This window comes from Gobius niger (genome assembly GCF_951799975.1).
Source record: "Gobius niger genome assembly, chromosome: 4".
Classification (NCBI taxonomy): domain Eukaryota; kingdom Metazoa; phylum Chordata; class Actinopteri; order Gobiiformes; family Gobiidae; genus Gobius; species Gobius niger.
In genome coordinates this window covers 20,670,550-20,691,593 of record NC_136855.1, presented here as the reverse complement: position 1 = coordinate 20,691,593, position 21,044 = coordinate 20,670,550, and the positions used below count along the sequence as shown (strand labels likewise).

At 43.0% G+C, this 21,044-nt stretch overlaps 1 protein-coding gene across 7 annotated transcripts in view; it reads right to left on the bottom strand.

Moving 5' to 3' along the window:
- esrrga (estrogen-related receptor gamma a) overlaps positions 1-21,044 on the bottom strand; it is an 86,621-nt gene that overhangs the window by 27,219 nt on the left and 38,358 nt on the right. For 2 of the 7 annotated variants that reach the window (XM_079554989.1, XM_079554991.1), the window contains exons 1-3: positions 20,219-20,562; positions 13,292-13,450; positions 3,101-3,525 (exon numbers count right to left, since the gene is read on the bottom strand). In XM_079554989.1, the coding sequence (XP_079411115.1) occupies positions 3,101-3,525; positions 13,292-13,450; positions 20,219-20,274 (640 nt within the window). In that variant the 5' untranslated portion in view covers positions 20,275-20,562. Of the gene's footprint in view, positions 1-3,100; positions 3,526-13,291; positions 13,451-20,214; positions 20,565-21,044 lie in introns of those variants that run through there. The other 5 variants (XM_079554994.1, XM_079554993.1, XM_079554990.1 and 2 more) reach the window with 4 other exon arrangements.

Genomic DNA, 21,044 nt, shown 5'->3' with positions numbered 1-21,044 from the left:
GGGTCTGCCTGAAAAAAAATCCTTGTAATGTATCCAAGTTAAATGTCCAATATTATACTTTATTCTGGCTTTGGGACACCTTAGCCTTGATATTTTTGTAGAATAACTTAGAGTATGTGTGTGGAAAGTATCTTCAGGACAGGAGAGGCACACAACCCACTCCTACTGCTAAGATGTGGTTCAAATTGAAGTAACAAAATGATGGAAACCATGCTAACCATGCGCAAGTTTGGTGAAGGCGTCTCTAGACTAAAAAACACTATGTTTCCGATGAGGATTTAACATTATAGCCTGATTAAAAGCCTTTTGTGTAATAATGAGTTTTCCCTCTTTTTTAGTATATCTTCAGTTCTCCTACATTGGCCCCGTCTTTCTTCCCGTTCTTTACCCTCCTCCCCTCTCCCTTTATCCCACTCTCTCAATAAGGGGGTGATAGATGCAGCTTGTCAGGTGCTTCTGGAATGACGCCACCGAAACAGCAGCTGCCGTGGCCACTTTCTCCATGCTGCGACATAAACACACAAACCACTTTTTTTTCCCCCAAACATCCATGTGTCCGGTCCGTGGCCCCTCTTCTTTGCTCTCTCCCTCTCACATTTCTTCCCTTCCTGTCCGATCCTCTGCCTCAACCCCCACTCGCCCCATGCTGTCCTCCCTGTCCAGCTGGAGGTGTTTTTTTGGTGATTACCTGCAGTTTTATTGGCTAATGGCTTGAAACACACCAATATGTCTGCCACTGCCCATCTGAGCCTGGCCTCGCATTCAAGCCAAAATGTGCAGCCCCACTCTTTGCCCGTACATAAACACAAGCCTATGTACACACGGCATGCACATAAAACCTGCGCTCATTTACATGGATGAACACAGGGCCACACACAGATAAGGAGGCAAACACGCTTCTGAAATGTTAGGAAATAAGTTTGGCCGCGGGTGGAGCCAGCGATAATGTCATGACCCATTTGATGCAGGCTTTATCATCCGAGCAAACCAATATGAGGTGAATTAAAGCAGTCTGGATTTCAAAAATGGTAAACTCAATTGTTGTTTCAGGATTAAGCTACCAAAATGTGTTAGTTGTGCTTTCGAAAATGTCTGCTCCTGGGTTTTTCCGTGAGTCCTTTCTGTGTGGAGCTACTGCACCTTTGTAATGCAACTCAATTGTAGCTATAAAATGTTTCTTTGCGTCTTTGAAAGTATCATCAAATAGAAATGGGTGCGTGCCACGCTTTGTCCCAACCCCTAACCTATAGCTCTGGCATACCTGATCCGCCACATGGCCACTACAGGAGAAGAGAGGATTACAAATAGAGAGAAAATGAGGCAACAACACAGAAGGGGCACCACATTGATTTAAACCTATCCAAGGTCACACACCAAAGAGGCTCTATATACTGTCATCACGGCATCATATCTATATGTTTGCCGGGATCTGGTATTTAATCTGCGCCCAGCCCTCACCTATGTGACCTATAACATGCCCCTTTAAATGAAATGTGGCAGGTGGGATTGGTCAACTATTAGATACAACGGCAATGGGCAGTGAATTAGGGGTTAAACCTATATATGGAGTGATTACAAGGTCACGATCTATTCATGCGCCGGTGTCCATGTGTGAATGAGCTTGGGCATGTGCGTGTTTGCGTCTTTTATCTCTGCATGTCTGTCCTGGGCTTCAAATCTCTCGCTGTGGTGGGGGGGAATTGGGGGGATTGGTATGTGTTCTGATCTGCTCCCATAATAAACATGGACAGGTCGCGCCTGTACAGTGCGGTGGCTGGTGACCGCCGAGCGTATGTTAAGACTTCCACCTCGTCTTCTGGGCAGTCTGGTTCTCTCTGGGGCTTTACTGGGGAAAGCTGCTTATCGGGGGGGAGAAAGAAAGGGACATATAGATAGATAGATGAATTGGGTCTGATAAAAGTGACAGACAGACTGGACTCTATGGATCAATGCTGCAGGAAGACTGGCTACCTGGTTAGTGTGGTTATAATGGCTGAGTGTGTCGTGTGAATTGATGACATTGACCTATTCTATTAGCTCACTCGAGCTACCACCTTAAAAACCTATCTTACTCATTCATAGATTGTTGTTGAGTCATGCTTTTTACTTTAAGTCTGCTTCCAAAAGTTGTGAAACAAGTTAGGCATGAGTTTGGACTAGAGCTAACAGTTTCCTTGTTTCCATTTACAGAGAAAATCTGTCAAGGGGCCTTTATTGATTCTTAATTAGGCTTTACATTTTATAGTTTATTTTGAAGATTAAAAGTGAAAAAGTCAGAACATATCCCCCACTCTTTCCAAACTCAAATTAACTTTATTTATTAAGTTAATATCAAACACTATTTTTACTGAAACAAACCAGATTGACGTTTTTAGTCCAATTATGTGAACTTGTTTAGCTCAAACAAGAGACAAGCGCGGGATTAAGGGGCCTAATACCTACTACTCCTCTCATCATGTGGATTACTGTTATATCCCTTCTCTCCTTTACCCCTTTAACTGAACTTCTGACCTGGAGACATGACCTACGACCTTCCTGCAACTTTACCTTATCGCCTAGACAACAGGCTTATGGTAAACAGTCTCTCAGCCAGGCATTAGCCACAAAATCTGCAAATGCAAACACGCTTGAGAAATTACGCCGTGCTGTTGATGAAGAGGTCACGGTGGAGCGTTCGAGACGTGGGGTGAGAGTTGGTGCGTATAATCTAATAGGTGAGATAATTATGTGCATATATACGGGCAAAGGGAATAGCACAAAGAGAGGGCAGTGAAAATGGAGCAAGACTCTTTGAGCAAAAATGTTCTATATAAAAATCTGGGTTCACATCTGGCCTGAGGCTTCCATCATACGTCCTGGATCTCACCTTGGCTGGTGTCTTGTGACCGACTGTTAAAAATAAAACAAACCTCTGATGCATTGAGAAAGAGGGATTATAATGCCTATAGACAAAGTGCCTTTGGTGGGTGTCTGGAATGAAACTCCAATGACTGCTTAAAGGATATTCAGTGTTGTACTTCATAAATTCAAAGATGATCACATAATCAAGGTAAGACAATGGTGAGAGAAATGTGTACAAGAGACAAAATCTTTGTCTAACCTTGAATAGTGCGCTTGAAGAATGCCTTGCAGGCCTCACATGACGCCACTCCGTAGTGGTACCCCGACGCGATGTCCCCACACACCAGACACAGTCTTTTGGGCATTGAATTTAACATGTACTCGCACTTAATTTGTGAATCTTCCCCAATTGTTGAAGAACAGTCCTCGTAGCGTTTTGACCCAGGACCCCCAGCAGGTCCCAGGGGTCCTGCATTTGACCCGTAGAGGCTGGGAGAGTCTAAGCCGTTGGGATGGCCGTTCATGGTGGATGAGTAGGAGCCGGAGGCGTCACTGGAGCCACCAGGAGAGTGATGGTTTAAACTGTCGGTCAGAGACGCAGGACTGGACGGCTCAGTCTTTATGTACGAGGACGGACAGTTGGAGTCAAGGTGACGCTCCTTACTAGACATTCTGCAGAGAAGCCTGAGAGAACAAGACAATTGGAAAGAAACAGATAACAGTGGTTGAATAATGGGACAATGCAATACATTTCAGTGTGTACACAATTTTAAGGAGCACTCATAAAAGCCAGGCCTGAACACTCCACACACCACACTGAGACAAACACACACATGCTTACGGTGCTCATCCGTCACTCTCCAGTCAATAGCGGCTTGTTCTACATGAAGGTAATCAGTAAGCAGCTCCTCTGCTGCTCAATCATCCCACAAACACTTCCACACACAGACACGACGCAAGCCACACGCAAATGCAGTAACAGCGCTCAACAACATCAACATAAGTAAGTCTAAACAAAATGCATTGTCTTCTCACAGCATGTGCTTCTCCATGTCTCTTGACACTTGAGGTTTTTCCTATTACACTCTCAAAGGAGGCTGGTTGGTGTCTTGTTAACGGCAGTTGTAATTAACAGCTATCTTCTCTGTGTCCATATCTTTTCACCCCTCCTTTTGTCTCCCTTTCTATCTATATGCCCTGGATCCCTATCACTTACCATTCACTGCATCTCTCCCTCTCTCCTCTGTCTGCCTGTCCTGTCTTTTTTTTCCCTTTTCTCCTTTGCATTACCTCTGTCTATCCTTCCAGCCCAGCCCTCCCTTCTGCCTCTCGCTCCATTGTAAAAGGTAGAAAGCACAAAAGGGGTTTTTAATTAAGGCAGGATGCTGCTAAACGAGGGGCTTCTAAAGTCCAGTCGGCCTGTAAAAGATCCCTGTTCTACAGAGACCCATAAAACCAGCAGCGACCTGACGGAGGAGGTGCAGCCGCAAAACACCATCCACTCACACACAACAAAGGCTGAGGTGGTGACCGACAATAGACGTGATGTTTGGTTTTCACTATGTTTTGGTATGAATTTAACAGACAGAGGACCGAGTAATTTAATGTAGAATGAAAGCAAAATTCAAGTTATGTTTCAATGTTTCAATTCAATGTTTAAAAATAAATAATTGGACCACTTTTAGTTCAGAGGTCTCTACTTTTTTTCCCCAAACAGCAGATACTTGAGTAACTAAGCTTACACAGAGTCCAGTTACTAGCCAAGTGATATTTCAACACAAAGGAAAAAAAAAACAATTTTGTCAGTCATAAAAATGTACTCATTAAGCTTATACGGAAATGTGGAAAGCCTTGGAAACGTACATGGAAAGGGAAAGGCGAGTGGAGTTCTCCCTTGATATTCTATTTTCTCGTTATGTTCTGTAATTTATATAGTTTAATAATTTTGCAATAATTTAATAATTTCTTAAAGACATTCAGCTTAAAGTCACTTTTGTAATATGTTACCCCCAACACTGGTCATAATCTGGTAGCTGATACTTCCAGACAAGCTCACAGACATATGCACCTATACCACAGGAACAGAGGCACTTTTCTTGGCGTGAAATGGGGAGGAATGCATTCTGTTTCTGTTCAACTAGCTCTACATTCTTAGCTATTGCGACACTTTGTATCATCCACGACACTCGACAGCCCCCTATTACATAACCAAGACTGTAGGAACAGACTTTTTTGTACCACAAGTGGAATAAAATATTGATAAAGATATCAAAATGACCAGAGTACACAGTGACCACGGGAGAGCTGTGATGGGGCAAAGAGACTCATTTATGCATATGACGTCCAGGTGATGATTTAATCTGTCCCTTTTCTCTCTTTATTCACTCCCTGCAGGCGCCCGCCCCTCTGAGTACCATTAAGTGAAAGAGTTCAACTGCCACAGATATCACACATTCTCCTCTTCATTCTTTCCCCTCTTTTTCCTCTGGCCTCTCTTATATCTTTGCGCTGGGCTCCGTCTCCCCCTCTACTTCGCTTATAAATGAAAAATAATGGCAGTCAAAGGGGGAGGAATAGAAAGAGGCGGCGAGAACACGTGTGCGCAGAGTGGAGCAGAGCAAAGAAGATTAAGAAATCAGAGCAGTGTGCGGTGCAGAGTGAGAGGTTGAATGCATTTATGTATGTATGTTATCAGTATAATTATGGAGCTATGTAGCGATGGCTCAGTGCTGAAGGAGCAGTCTTATTGTGCTTGTCTGCTCCACAGAACAGAGTGCGCAGAAAAGCAAGGCACAACCTCTTTTTCTTTTTATCAATGCGCCGTGCTTAAAGTGGTTAAAGAGATTAAATGAAGAGGGGAAATAAAGTGTTTCCCTTTGTGTTTTAATAAGAAGAGCCGGTGTTGAGTTGTGAACACTATGGGATGGTTATGGGAAAACACTGTAGTAATGAAAAGAGTGAACGAATTACGAACTAAGAAGTGGTTACAGAAAGGTTTTTTTACACAGGAATTTCAGTATTTCTGTGCCTAATAAGTGGTAAAAAAATAAAACCTTCTATTTATTTACTTACTGTACATATAGTTCGAGTGAATCTGTTAAGACAGATATACAAAAAGTTACAGTGGCTGCACCGCCTCTCCTTTCACAGGACCCTTCAGTCAACACGCTCATATTCTGGGACACACAGAGACAGCCTGCTTACACAATCATTTAGTATACCCAGACTAAGTTCAATACTCTACATTCATGTTTTTGAATGGTTTGAGAATACTAAATACCTGTCGAAGTGCACACTCAAAAGGAGGCTGCATGTTGCAATCCCTTCGCTATTTGGGTAGCCTGCTAACCACTCCGCCAGTTACTAGGTACCTGCTGATAACAGTTTTTTTCTGTCCTCATTCAACTTTTCCGAACAGAGAAAATGGAGTGATCTCAGAAAAGACAGAGCGCGCAGAGAAGGCTGAGTTCGGACGTGGGTAAAGGGACACTTTGGGGATGACAAGCTGTCATTAGGGCACCGGGCTGATGCGGCGCTCTGACAACTGTCACAGACAAACATACAATCATCGCATTAGACCATCTCCTCTCTGCCTCTGCTCTCTGTCTTTGTCACTCACTCTCTTTTATTACATACAATCCACTGTCCGCTGGGATAAAAACACAACTTATTCTCAAATAACTCTAAACTGTTTCCCCCCGAGGAGCCATCTTTTCAGAAGCTATAGTGTAATTTCAGTCAAAAAGAAATACGAAAAATAACATAAAAAGGTTTGGATAACAGTCTGCGCTCCAATTCCCCCAGTGCACTAAACATACACATTTTGCATATTATGTCAAATGGGCCCTTGTCTCTTTTCACAAATGAGAAAGCAACATAATTCAACAAATTGTTTAAAATACAAAGGCAGTGAAATTGTAGGTAAGGTAAGTGGCAGGAGGAGCGACAGAGGAAGAAGTGCTGACAATGTAGCTACCAGGGATTGGCTAATACCTTTCCATCACACTGAGCATTGTGCTTCCGATGCTGATAAGAACACACGGTGCAATAAGCAAAAAAAAAAAAAAAAAGGGGAGAGGAAACCTTACACAGTTCTATCTAGATGATACTAACCACGCTTCTGTGGGGACAAAGACGAGTTTAAAATGCATTGGATTAAGTAAAGGAAAGGAAATAATTCAACAGAAGTGCAAAACATTTACATTTCCATAGTCAAATGAATGCAATCATTTTATCAGTGGACAGGATTGCTTCTATAGACGACATACTTGTGTGATTTCTGCCTTGTTGAACTGTTAGTCAAGCCTTATGCTTTAGTCAATTCCGGTCATATTCTGGTAAATCTTTTCCTCCACATTGTGCAAGTTTCAAAATACCCCATGAGTGTTTGTGAGTTAAACACCTCTGCAGTCACAGTGCGGGGAAGATTATAGTTGTTTTCAGGGACACACAAAAAAAAGCATTAAAAAAAAAAGCATCCAACTCCTGCAGTGACAGTCAATCTACAGCACTCTCCCACCTACCGCGCTCCCTCCTGCCCTCGCGTTCCTCCTCTCTTTGGGTCTCAATCTCTGTCTTCCTCCACCTCAGAGCTGTTTGTATTACTCACAAAACCCACACACGACAGCGCACAAATATACATGCGCGCGCCGGGAGCAGATCAATTGTTACAGTGTTAGTCGGGCGGGAAACCTGTAATTCACTTCATTGGCTGCGGAATAAACCCCTGATTACATACAATCAATGCGATAATGGCTAAGACCCATTCTGCCCAATGGGGTGACGGCCCATTGTCAACCACCGTCTGTAAAGGCCAGCAGAGAAGAAAGGAGTCTATATTCTTCAACGTGTGCGGCTTTTAGATAGGAATCCCAACGTCAAAAGCTGACACTAAAGTGGCAATCCACGCGCACTCTATCCAGACATCAGCGCGGAGGTGTAATAAGACGTACAGAGAGGAGGCTCGCGGCTAAAGCTGTTATGACAGAACCAGGGGCTTGTAAACTTTATATGTTGTGTAGATGTGGATGGATAACCAGTGGGGGTCTACACAGACTCAGCTGAGGCTATTGATTAAGACTCATGTACCATAACCATGTGTTCTACCCACTGTGGACACTCTACTTGTGTTTAATATGACGATACAATGTACGTAGTTTATGGCAAAACCTTGTGAAATTGCTAAATAATAAATAGTGATTATAGGTTTAAACTATTGCCAGTGTTTCTAAGTAATAGAGGAGACTGTGGGAGCCCCCATATCACCCTTAGTCCAAAAATAAGCTGACAATACACAGCGAAGACAAATGATATCATTTGCTTTTTAAAGAGGGGGTAATATGCTATTTGCAGGTAAAGCTAAAGATCCGAGACGACTTACACAAAATCTCCTGCAGTTTAATTCCCTGATTCATCGAGAGCTCCGCCCCTTGAACCCCTCCTTGCCGCTTTGCTGCACAGATATGGTCAATCGAAAAAAATAAAATTAAAAAAATATAACAGACCAGGCTGCCCATTGTTGCTGCAGTAAAGCTTTGGTAATATTTTTGCCTGGCAGTACTCTGCAATGAGGGGATAAGCAAGAATTTACAGGAAATGTAGGGCCTCAAGAACAACAATGGGTAAGCAGGAAGAACCCCTTAAAATGTTCATAAAACATATGAAACAATACTATACTGATCAAAAAGCGCTGTTTTTTAAATAATTAAATAGTCTAGTGTAAATTTCATTTGTATCAACTATACATTTTTGAAAACTTTATCAAATAAGCAAACAGAAAAACAATGTTTCCATTTGCTCTGATATGTAAAAAAAAAAAAAAAAAGGTGTGACAATAGATTGAACGAACATTTCTATGGGGAGTAAAAAAACTTAGAAGGGCAGAAATTTAGGAAATTTGGCAGAAAATTCCATTAGGTTGTTTCAATAAAAAAAGGCAACCTCATCATATGTTTCATGGAGTTACCGTAGCGATGACCAGAACTCCCCATTTACTCGAATGGAAAAATTGTATTATTGCACAATTTTACCAAATGACAAGAGCAAATAAAAACATTGTTTTTCTCATTGCTTATACCGTAGGGTTTTTCCAAAAATACAACAGTGAACCAGACTAAAAGATGTAAATGTGTTTGCTGTTGTGTTGTCAAAATACATCACAACCAGGAACCAGGAAGTCAGAGGCTAAATTAGCACAGTGCCTCGTGCTAGACCTGCTTCTAATTACTCGAACAATCATGATGTGTGGGAGGGTCGGTGAGCGCTAAAAACTCATTTAAGCAACAGCTAGAAGACTTCACTCAACTATCTGCGACTTTCACAGATTCAGGTAACGCAGCTTTAAGTAAAATTTTCCTCTAAAAACGGCATCATTAACAAAGAAACTAATACAATTAATATCGCCCTCATAGTCTCAGCAGCACAGTGCATCTTCTAATTGAAATAAGTAAATTAAGGATTGCGGGTGTTCTGAGTTGCTGTACATGAAGCTTTGAGATCTGTTCAGGAAATATAAAGCAGTACCCAGTGCAGGCGCTTTGTGTGTGTGCGTCAGATGGGAATCTTGATGATTTAGGTCATTTTCTTGTGGAACAGTGGCTGATAAGTGTGTAGCTGCCAGGCATTATCTTTGTCACCGTGTCTTGCTCTCACTAGGCCTACCTTTCCTTTTGTCTCTCTTTCTGCTTCCCTCTTTTCTCTGTCGTCTTTATCTGTTGTGTGCCATTGTTTTTGTCAAAGTGCTGGTGTTACCCACAGCTTCCTAAACTGTTAGGCGGGCACTGCTGGCTTGCACGGTGCACTCTTAAAACTGCTTTTCTTTCGGCAACGTGATCATCCACTGTTGACACCAGTCACAGCTTTAAATCAATGTTAATTTAGACTTAAAACAGAGAAACTAGAGCCTTATTACGTTGATTTTAAAGTATCTTCATTGGCTCCCAGTCGCTTTCAGAGTACATTTTAAAATCCTAAGCCTGATTTTCAAAGCCCGTCAGCAGAAAGGCCCCAGAATACGTCATAGGCCTGATGTTTTTCAGAGCCAATAGACTTGCCATAATAACAATTTTATACATTTTACTTTACGCGCTGTACTTTGTTGTTTTTCCACAGTAAAGAACATTGTGACTCCTGTCTGGGAAAACCAAAATAAAGTTAACCAACTTAAATGCACCTAAATGTCTTGTGATTTTGCTTGTTGCTTGTTATTTTAAGATGCATATGTTGAATTGCGAACCACAGCTTCCGTCCTACCTTGATAGCAACAGATCTAGCAAAAAATGTCCGCACAGGATTAAAAACACATTTTATTAAGCAGAAGCTGAAAGAGGATTTCCTCTCTAGTAAATATGACAGGGCTTTTAAATGTGACACAGAAGTGAGTTGAACATGAGGAAAGGACGGGAGAGAAAAAGAGACAAGCCGGGAATGGGAAAAGTGTGTGCCGTATAATGCTGCTAGATTTGTGGTGAATGGTAAGAAATGCAGGCGGAGAGACGGAGGGATAGAGACTGGAGAGAGGCCATCACGGCTGCATTCTTTAAGCAGATCAGATTTGGGGAAATTGGGCTGTCACTACAGGATTGTGATGATTTACACCTATCCATCACTGAGCAGAGGCTATGCTCCCGGTGAGTACAATAATGCACACTGCCTTGTAAAAGAGAGGAAACGCTCAACGCAGTTCACTTTCAATCGGTGCAACGTATTGGTGACAGGTCGGAAAGGACAAACCCTACAATATGGCACAAGAAAGGGGAAATAAAAACTCACAAGCTAAAACTAGAGGCATTAAATAACTATTGTAGCTATTGTTTTGTCATACAATATTTATACTCCTTCTGGACACGGTGACGCCAGAGGAAAGTCGTGCAGTTCCGACCTCACCAGAGTGCCAAGGCAGTACACAAAAATAGTTGACAAAAACCATAAACGGTAACAGCACGCTGCCCCCGTCTTGCTGCACGCGCCCCATCCCTCCCTCTCTGCACTGCTGGCCGACGCACCTCATAGCTCCGCTCCTGCACCATCTGTTAGGGAATCTAATTCACATCCACTCATAATCAGGTTTACTGGAGTGGCCACTGTGGCTGTCTCTCTGTCTGTCGCTGCTTTTCCCTGGCATCACGTTGGCTATTATATATTCAGAACCATTTTGTATTGGTGTGAGTAGTTTTAAGACGATACATAATGAGAGATTCCCGCGCTTCCAGGTTGGAACAAAGTTAAACTGGAATTTGGATAGAAAGAATCAAATTAAATGATGATCAAAGCTGTCAACTTCCATGCTTTTTATAATGTCCCTTCTGTCCCTGTCTTTACTGTCAAAATGTTTATAGAACTTAACATACAGTAAGCTAATGACCTAAAACAATAAATTCCATATTGTCTAAAGCTACACGTATTATTCTTAGAGAGTGCAGAAAAGTTATAGGAAATGGGGAAGAGAAACATGAAAATCTGTGCCTTTCAAAAATGCGGTGTTATCCCCTCGCAACAAATGAGAAATTAAAGTCTTAAAAGTTAAAATGTCGCTTAAACATCTTGGTCCTGAAGGACTTTACACCTATGACAATCGCGGGCATACGTTAGATAAAAATATTGCGCTTCAGCGTGTGTATTTGTGCATGGGTCGGGGGCGTTGGGGGGTGGAAGTTAATGAGAGGTGAGTGTCTGAAGCCTCTCTCTCTTCCTCACTCCTGCTCGGTCTCTGTGTACTCGCTCCGGCAGTAATCCTCTTCTATAAATCTGCAATCCAATCAGCGTTGTCCACACGGACACACACACACACACACCCCGACACACAGCTGTTGAGAGGCCCATCTGTGTGTTAAGGCAATCTGCTTTATCATTATGATTACATTGAGCTCAGTTTACAGCAGAGAGAAGGAGAGAGTGTGTGCCTATTCTGACTGGCTGACATTAATCACATTCCCATGGTTTGATGGCCTAAATAAAAGGAGGAATAATATTGTCGCTGTCCAATAAAAATGGCAGGCGTCAAAAAAACGATTAAAACATTTCTACAAAATCAGACATGTTTTTAGTTTATATCATATTGGCGTAAGACTTTAAAAAAATGTCATAACTATTATTAATGTATTGACAGACGAACCCTAGATCTGATCTACGCAATTTTGTTGAACAAATGTAAAATGAAAAGTAAAGCACTTCCTTACTTACGATATGTGTTTTAGGTTTGTTTTTGAGCCCATACAATTTTAATCAATAAAAATAAGATAATTACTTGCCAATTAAGTATGAAATCAGATTCTGACTTTCACCGATTCAAGACCTGCGCCGTCAAAAACACATAAATTGTGTTTTGCTACAAACCTTTCACTTTTCTATTGCGTTGAAATGTGAAAAATGTGTGCGGATTTGCCAGCTGTGCACCTGAACTTTGGGTGAGAGTGAACAGGGCCCATGGCGTGACTGTCGAGCCTCTGGCAAACCTTTACGCCTCTCATCACCACACCTCGGCGGCGGCCAACACACAGACACATTGCACTTGTAGCATGCAGTTCCTCTGTGATTGGCCAGAATCTGCGTGAGAATCAGTTGCCAGACCTCTAATTGGCTTGACCCAGACTAACCCGGAAATCCTATTGGACTAAGGCTCCCCCAGTGCGGACGGCGGACACACCCACACAAATGCAGGCACATTTAAAATGATGGGGATTTGTATTAGACTAACAATACACTAATCAATAGCGGTTTCACATGTTTTACAGGAGGAAAAAGCTCCATATTTTCGCAGCAATAGTGGGTTTGTGCATGGAAGTATTGAGTATTAAGCAGCTTTTTGCATACAGTGACTAATTACTAGAAATACATACCATAGCATTGCATTCACACCATATGTCTAACTTTCAAAAAGATTGAAGACAGGACGTGTTGGAAGAAAGAATGATGAGCTGAAGACTATGTTTAAACATAAAACACAGAGTGTATTTACATAATATTCTCTACAATGAAAAGGCTTCTATAGCCAGAAAGCTAAAAATACACGTTTCTGGCGCTTGGTTTGAGTCTTGCACATATGGTACAGGGACGCTACTGTAAATAAGTGTCAATTTCTACTAAATTAAATCCAGGGAAAAATGAAACAATTTACATAAAAGTGTCCTCAAATCCCCGTCGCTGTGAGCAGCAAAGCAAATGCAAGGAAGCAGTAACCAAATTAAAAACAAATTCAAATTGCCATCACCAACAAGAATTTAATTGATCTATATATTGTCATATATGGGTTATTCCTGGTTGGTGCAGAACATTCAGACTCACTTAGAGAAGTAAAAACAATGTTTGATGTCACTCACTACTCGCCTTTTCCTCCTCTTTCATCTGAGGTTTATTGAGGTCAAACGTGGCTTTTGTGTAAACCTGAACTCTCCGAGACTCTTCTTCTTCTCTCTCTCACTAACCACTCTCTCTGGTGTTTTCATAGTCTTACCTGGGGTTGTAGAGGGCATGTGCGTCTCTCATGTGGTTGGCCTCCAGCGGATCGTAGCTTTGGTGCATTCTCCAGGCGCCAGCGCCGCATTTACTAAAAGTGGACTTGGAGTTATCTTCGCTGCTGCTGTTCACCAAGGGCCCCTTCGATAAGTTCATTCTGGAGCAGAGGCAGAATGACATGAAATTATAAAAATCCAGAACCAAACAAACATAATACAGTAAAAGTGAAATAAGGCTGCACATGTATTGATTTGGCAAAATTGGTAACTGCAATTTTTGTTTCATTAAACTTATCTTACCTATGTTTTTTCTGAATGATATCCAGATAAAGCCAATCATATTTTTACATGATCGTTCAAAGTTATTGCATATCACTTGTCATGTGCAACCCTAGTTTTATGTGACCAGAATAGTTAGACACGCCACAGAACATGTACCACAGAGAAAAAGGACAAAGCACAGCAGAACGTTACAGCAGTGTCCGATAATGTTATAACTGTCAAGGCGGCGCTCGTGCTTCACAGCAAGTAGGTCCCGTATTCAATCCCTGGGCGGACAGGGCCTTTGTGAGTGGAGTTTGCATGTTCTCCACGTGTCTGTGTAGGCTTCCTCCAGGTATATCGTGTACAATAGGCCAGGAGGAATGATGTGTGTGCGTGAATGAATGGTGGTGGTCAGAGGGACCGTTGGCGCAGATGCTTGCAGTCGCGCTTCTACCCCAGGGGAAACTGTGGCTACCCTAGGCACCCTACCACCACCGTGTGCGGAATGATTGAAGAACAAATCCCTCACTGTATGAAGCGCTTTGGGTAACTGGTGTCATGTGAAAAGCGCTATACACATAAGCTTCCATTCCATTCCGAGTGAGTGCTTTTACTTCTGAACATTTGGACCAGGTTTTGAGTCTCTTTAGACCGGGAGAATCTAAAAGTAAAAGCACCAGAGGAGGGACCACTACCTGCCAATCAAGCTCACCCCTGCTGTCAGGGGAGAGGCTGCTGCTGGGGTGATAAGGTCAATGGACTTGAAATCATTGTTTGCACAAAATCTCATAATTAAATTGCGTAAGAAAAAAAATTAAATGCATAAAAATCACTTCTGTATTCTGAGCTGCCTAAATAAAAATGATAATAATCTATCTGCAGTTATAACATAATTTCATAACACAGGAGCCTCAACCAATTCAGATTAGCTAATGATAGTTCGACAGACAGACAGGCAGGCAGACAGACAGACAGCCAAATGTACCAATGGGACACCTTTTCACGTGTCTTCCCTGTTTCCACAGAGTTAGCCCTGTCTCCCTGAGAGCTGGAGGCCCGCCTGTGTAAGATGTAGGTTTTAGTTCCACTCTGGTGAATAGGGGGAATCAATATCCCGCTCGGTGCTGCTGCTTCAGACACTTATTGGCTTTGGTTGCGGTATCACAATGCTATATAGACAGACAACACTTAATACTGCCGTTTTATTGGGAGTGTCCTATAGTGTCGCAATGGTCCGAGGTACGACACCAAAAGTTCAATTTAATAAGACGCATGTCCAATCGCGGCCACGCCTCTCACGCGCCGAACTTCTCCTATACGCACATTTGCCGTGCACGGGGAGGAAGCGGAAAGGTTGTGGGTGTCTTGATGTGATGCTCAGTGATTCGCTCATGTGTTGCTGGTCCATCTGTGAACAGAATGACCATGACGCTGTGCTGGCGTGTGTGTGTGTGCGTGTGTGTGTGTGTGAGCTGGTGAAGGCATGCTGATGCAGTGATTGATGAGACACTTGCCATTCTTGTTAATGCAAAAAACGCACCTTTTCCTATGGGGAGCAAATGCCACAACACATTGCAAACGCACACGTACACACACACACAAACATGCACACACAGGAATGGTCCTACCACCTCACCTAATTACCCCCTGTGTAAGACCGGAGACGAGCAAGTAATGAATGCAAAAACTGGTTTGTATTGAATGAGGGCGTGCCACATTGAAAAACTGCACTACATTACAACACTTTAAACTGTTTAAAACTCGAAAAACAACAAACAAATTCAATAAGGTGTATCCGGACCAAAGGATTACATTTTACCCTGCGAATGATAACATGACTTAACTAACGGCTCAGTGGAAAGGTCCCAAGTTTGACTCTCGGGCAAGTCGGGGCCTGGAGTTTGCATGTCCTCTCTGTGCCAGTGTAGGTTTCCACCGGGTGCTCCAGTTTCCCACAAAAAATATGTACAATAGGGTCCCCTCTAGGGTAGGGGGGAATTAGAGTGTGTTTGCGGGTGCGAGAACACATGGAAATTAACCTATGACTACAATCATGGGTTACAACTGGGGCAGAACTCTTAGAAAACGGCCAATTGGTAAATATCAATGTACTTTTTTCAACAACTTTTGACGACAAATCTAGGAATATTGCTCCGCACGCATGAGGGGGACAGGTGGGATTTGAGGCAGCGTTCCGTCACCTATGTGTGTGTGTGTGTATGTGTGTGTGTGCGGGAGAGTGGATGTGTGCGCATGTTAGCGTTAGCGACGGGAGCTGTTAGCGGGGCAGGCGGCAGATGGGCTGTCGGCCTTAATAGGGACTGAGCGGGTGCAGAAAGGTGACAGCTCCATAAGGGAGGGGCACACGGGGAGGAAGAGAGAGTGTGTGTGTGTGTGAGGGGTGGGGGGGTAAGAGGGGGTGAAAGATAAAAGCAAAAGGAATTATGTGCGGAGGTGAAGAAAGATGCGGATCATGAGCGTGGCACAACGCAACTATGGAGAGGAGAGGTGTGAAATTAGCCCAAACATGTGTCTCTGTGTATGGTGACCAAGATAAAGTGGATTATCCTATTAAATCCTAATGTAAATGTACTATTAAAAGGCAGCCTTCTTAAAACAACGCAACCTAACAGTTTAATCTCTGCAGGTTCGATTTTAACTATTGGTCGTAATGCGTGCAGTGCAGTTTTACAGAATACAGCTACATTACGCAAAAGGTATATGGGTATTTTTTTCTGATATTGTGCACAGTTAACCCTAAAAGTCTAAATATTCATAGGAAAAGTTAAATGTCAAAGTTATACAAATTTGGTGAAAGAATTCCAGCCTAAAGTTCAGCCCGATCCTTTCCGTCTCACAACACATGCAGACAACGATAGAGACAAGAAATGTTTCTATCACGTTTATTTTCTTATCGTAATCCATCTTCACACACTCAAAATGCTTCAACGTTAGGCCTGGATCTGCAGAAGGGCCATGCATTGCTCTCCACCCGAGCCATTTTTTTTCTTCTCTAAGTTACAAAGAACAAACACATTTGACTGCGGCCCCCTTTCACACAATCCTCTTTAACTCATACCCACACGCTGCACCTCTCCATCTAAATCTGCTCCATTGTGGCCCGGTCTCTGCTGTCTCCTCCGATTAGGACTGAGAGGAGGCATTAGCCCTGAGCAGGACATGATGGGCACACAAACACACACACACATGCGCGCACACACACACACACACACACGGGACATTCAAGAATCTAAAGCTGTTCGATAGCGGACCAATGGAACAAATTTGTCGCCGATTTAGCATGAAACGCTCAGAACAGCAACAGATTCAAAGTCGAGGAAACTCATCGGCCCGTTGCACTTTGATCTTATGAAATAAAATGCGACTTGGATTTTTGGAACGGTTGATACAGCAAGACACTTAAATATGTTGATAGGTGCCAAAATGCCAAGAAGAGGAGAGGGAAAAGATAAAATAAGTCTTTTATAAGATCACCGGCTTTAAATCCGCTCTTACTAGAGTCCATTCTATCTATACTATACGGCCCATAATTCAAAATCTTAAAACAGCAATTGAAAGTGCACGTTCTGTCCCAGCTGGTGGAGTCCTCCTTTAACGCTTCTCCACCACATTGGAGAGGAGGGGGGGGGGGGGGGGGTGATTGACCTCCAACACGCGCAAACACACCCAGGAAAGCAACGAATCGAGCATAAATCAAAGCCCAAAGCCGCTCTTTCTGTTGCTCTGATCTTGCGTATTTCACACAAATGCAAAGCGTGTGTAATTGCATTTCCCGTGCCTTTTTTTTTTTTTTAACCTGCAAATGAACACGGTGCTTTTACAGAGACTGCGCCGGGGCCCGTTCATGCGTGTATGCATTTGTCCGGCGGACCCCATGAGTGCTGGTGTCAGACAAAAGCGCACCCCCCCTTCAACCCCGCACCCCCGCCCCCTTTCGCACTACCTCTCGCTCGCCCTGATCTCTCTCTCTCTCTCTCTGTCCTCACAAGACCAGTCCACCGCTGGAATGATCGCAGTCTTCATAGGCCACCCCAAAAAAAAAAAAAAAAAAGAGCAAAAGAAAGAAATGAGTGTGTGTGTGTGTTTCCTTATCAGCTGACAGACTGACAGATAGGCGTTATTGGGACGGTCCCGACAAAGAACAACACCTCCTCACACGGGCCACCACCGGGTCAATCTGAGCACACGGGGAGGCAGAGGGGCAGGCAGAGGCACGGGGGCCATGCGTGACAACAGACAGATGCAAATGCACACACACACGCGCGCGCGCATACACACCGCAGCAACAAATCAGCGGGCCACATATTGACATGCTTTGACAGATGAATTAAGTAAATGATTTTATAAGGAGATTAAAAGGATTTTAATTTACGCAATCTCTCTTTGGTCCCCCTGTCCCTCCCTCCGCTCTTCTGCTCTCTACCCCCCTCTCTCTCCCTCTCCCTCTCTCTTTCTGGCTCTCGCAAAACACCACTGCCTTTGCCCCGCCGATGGATGAAAGTCAGGGAGATCCGCACTTAAGAAAAAAGATTAATGAAGAGAAATTATACACGTAGTATAAAGACGGCACGCTTATTTAGAGCCATTTTACAGCTGTTTTGATAAAGCTGTGTCGAACAGTAAATTAATATACAGGGCTTAAAAGTTTCTGAAGAAGTGGAAGAAAAAAAAATCTTCAGTTTATTTTTCTTGTATATACTTTATAGAGATTTAAGCCTTTATTTTAAAAAGTTCTAAAAAATCTCAAAGTTGGCAGCACATTTGAATTAGTTTATAAATTGTTTGACGCAGTTCGTTTGAAAAAAATAGATTTTTGGATATGAATAAAATCTCTGACACTCGTATCTATATTTGAATAAAAGAAAACACATGGCGAATTCGGGCGTCGAATTTTGTTCTCTACGTCAGGACGGCAGAGTTGTGTGATCATCGTTGGGGCCACAGCGCGAAACTGACCGTTTTCATTTCACACCTATAAGACCAATAAAACATACAAAACGTGCTGAAGGTATACAAAACGTGGTTAAAGTGTGCTGCGTTATACTAATGACATGCAAATGCCACGTATACGGTGGCACGAGAGGGGCACAATTACGTTAACAGCTTAAGTGCTGGTTGTTGCGAGTATTATCAGTAAGATCATCATTATCACTAATATTTTAATTAGTGTGCGGCGGAGAGCGAAACACGGAGTCTGAGCGGAGTCAAAGAACAGGTGACTCTGTTTGAAGAATACATGGAATTTAGGCTAAATAAAATTGTAATTTTAAAAAGAATGGTAAGAACTTAAATATGTGGGCAAGACATACTCTACTCTAAATTAAACTAAATTATTTGTTTAAATTATTCTTTAATTTCTCAATGTAATTGTCATGAAATTGATTAACCGCTTTAAAACATTTTAAAATGCTTCCAGAAAAATAGAAAACAAAACCATGCAATTTAAAGAAATGATATTTAAATTAAAGAAACTTTTTATTTCAAAACAACTCCTGAATGTATTATAAAATTCACAATGGAATAATTATTTGGAAATTATAAAAATGAAATAAGCAACAGTCCATTTAACCTTCAGAGGATTTAATTGAAGAACAAGAAGAGAACCCCCCGACATACGTCTCACATACAGAGCGATGACGGCTTCAGAGATATCGTGAAGCTCTTTCAAATCAGGGCTTCGGGATTTTTGCTATGTCTCATTGGCCGTAATCCAACAAATCCACATTCCTTTATCTGAGTTCAAGATAAGCGGGTAATAAAGTTTTACATAATATTCAGAGTGTGCACTAATTTAAAAAAGCCAAATCAGACTTTCATTATTAAGCTACGAAAAAAAGAAGTAGTGATTGAAGCAGTGAAAGCGGTCAGTGCGCTCACACCTGGGCATGAACTTGGCATGAACCTCTTATTAGCCGGATCCGGGAAGGACCAGGACCATTTCTGCTGAGCTTCATTTGTCTAATTGTCCAGTCCAGAAATCACAGCATGACCCCGCACAGATCCATCAGTGTGTCATGAGCAGCACTCGCTAAAAGAGCAAAGCCCTGTCCAAAGGAGCAGCTCCGCGGCACTTGTCTGTCTGAGTGTGTCAGTGTGGGACGGGCTCTAATTCCTGCGCAGGCCACACGCTGAGGTGACCGGCTGAAATTCAACCTCCCCTGGCATTTCACAGTGCCGTGGCCCCCATCTGCTCACAGCTTTCTGATGGGCCTTCTCCCTATAACTCACCACTAACCTCCCTGTCCTGTCCAGGTGAAAGCATCCTGCAGTGAAAACAGATACAAACTCAAAGGTGCGCCGGCAGAAACTGATGAACAATTACAAATACTGTGAAATGAAATCGCAAGAACAAAACATGAAGTTAACGAAACTCTAGCCTTGCTTTGTGTGCACAGGTGTGTGGGTGTAAATCTCAGCCCAAGTGGAGAACAGCGCTGGCGGGACACTGCTGTCAATGCACTGCAGTCGAACACACACATAACAGAGACAGTGGACGTGTGCCACTGACAGGAACAACCTTGACACAGAGCTGGACACCAACTGCATACCAGCACATCAACACAAACAACACAGCAGACAGGATGCACATGGAAGTTGACTGATGAGTGAAGTAACAAGAGAAAAAAGAAAAATTTACCTACTCTTGTTCAGAGTGCATTAAAAAACACTCGGCTAACTGATGTCCTACCGAATCCATCGGCGAAACCGGGTCATTGTCATGTCAACCTCCACCGAAAAAAGAAAACAGCAAAATGTGACAAAAGTAAAGTTTGGCTGTGGCTCCTCTCTCTTCTTCTTTCTCGGGAGTCTTTGAGTCCTTCCTTCCGCTTGAACAGAGCAACACAATTAGCAGGCTGTGCGCAGGCTGCACTGGCTCTGCCCCGAGTGTGACTGGAGATGTGTATGTGAGAGCCGGGAGAGGGGCTATAGGTGCACACACAGGCAGCCTCTCAGCCAGTTGGGACGGAAAGCTGTGCCGCTGTCCTAATCAACGACTTAAAGCCCCGATAGGAGCTCATGAATATTAAGCAGTGCTTTGCATATGCAGTCCCTCAGGTCCAGGCTGGGCTGTGGTTGGTGGATGCTGGACCAATTGTTATGAGTAGGGGTGGAGATAAGGGAGGAGCCAAGCGGGGAGAGGGAGGGAGAGAGAGGCAGAGGAGCAGGTGGAGAAGGAGGGATCAGACAAAGAGCACAGGCACCGGGAGGAGGAGAAAGCAGGTGAAGGATGCATTTAAAGAGAATCTTTCACTTGCTCCTTTGACGCCGGATCGGACATTTTTTTTACTCAGAAAAACTTTTGTTTCCACTGCGTTTTCAAGCACCTCATCTCAAAATCCCTCTGCAAAAGCCATCAAGGATCGAAAACTAAAATAAAATACAGAAATACACTTAATTTTGTTCTACTTTAGACGAAAGGACCTAAAATGCTCTAAGAATAACAGCTGGGTGAACCTGACCCCGACA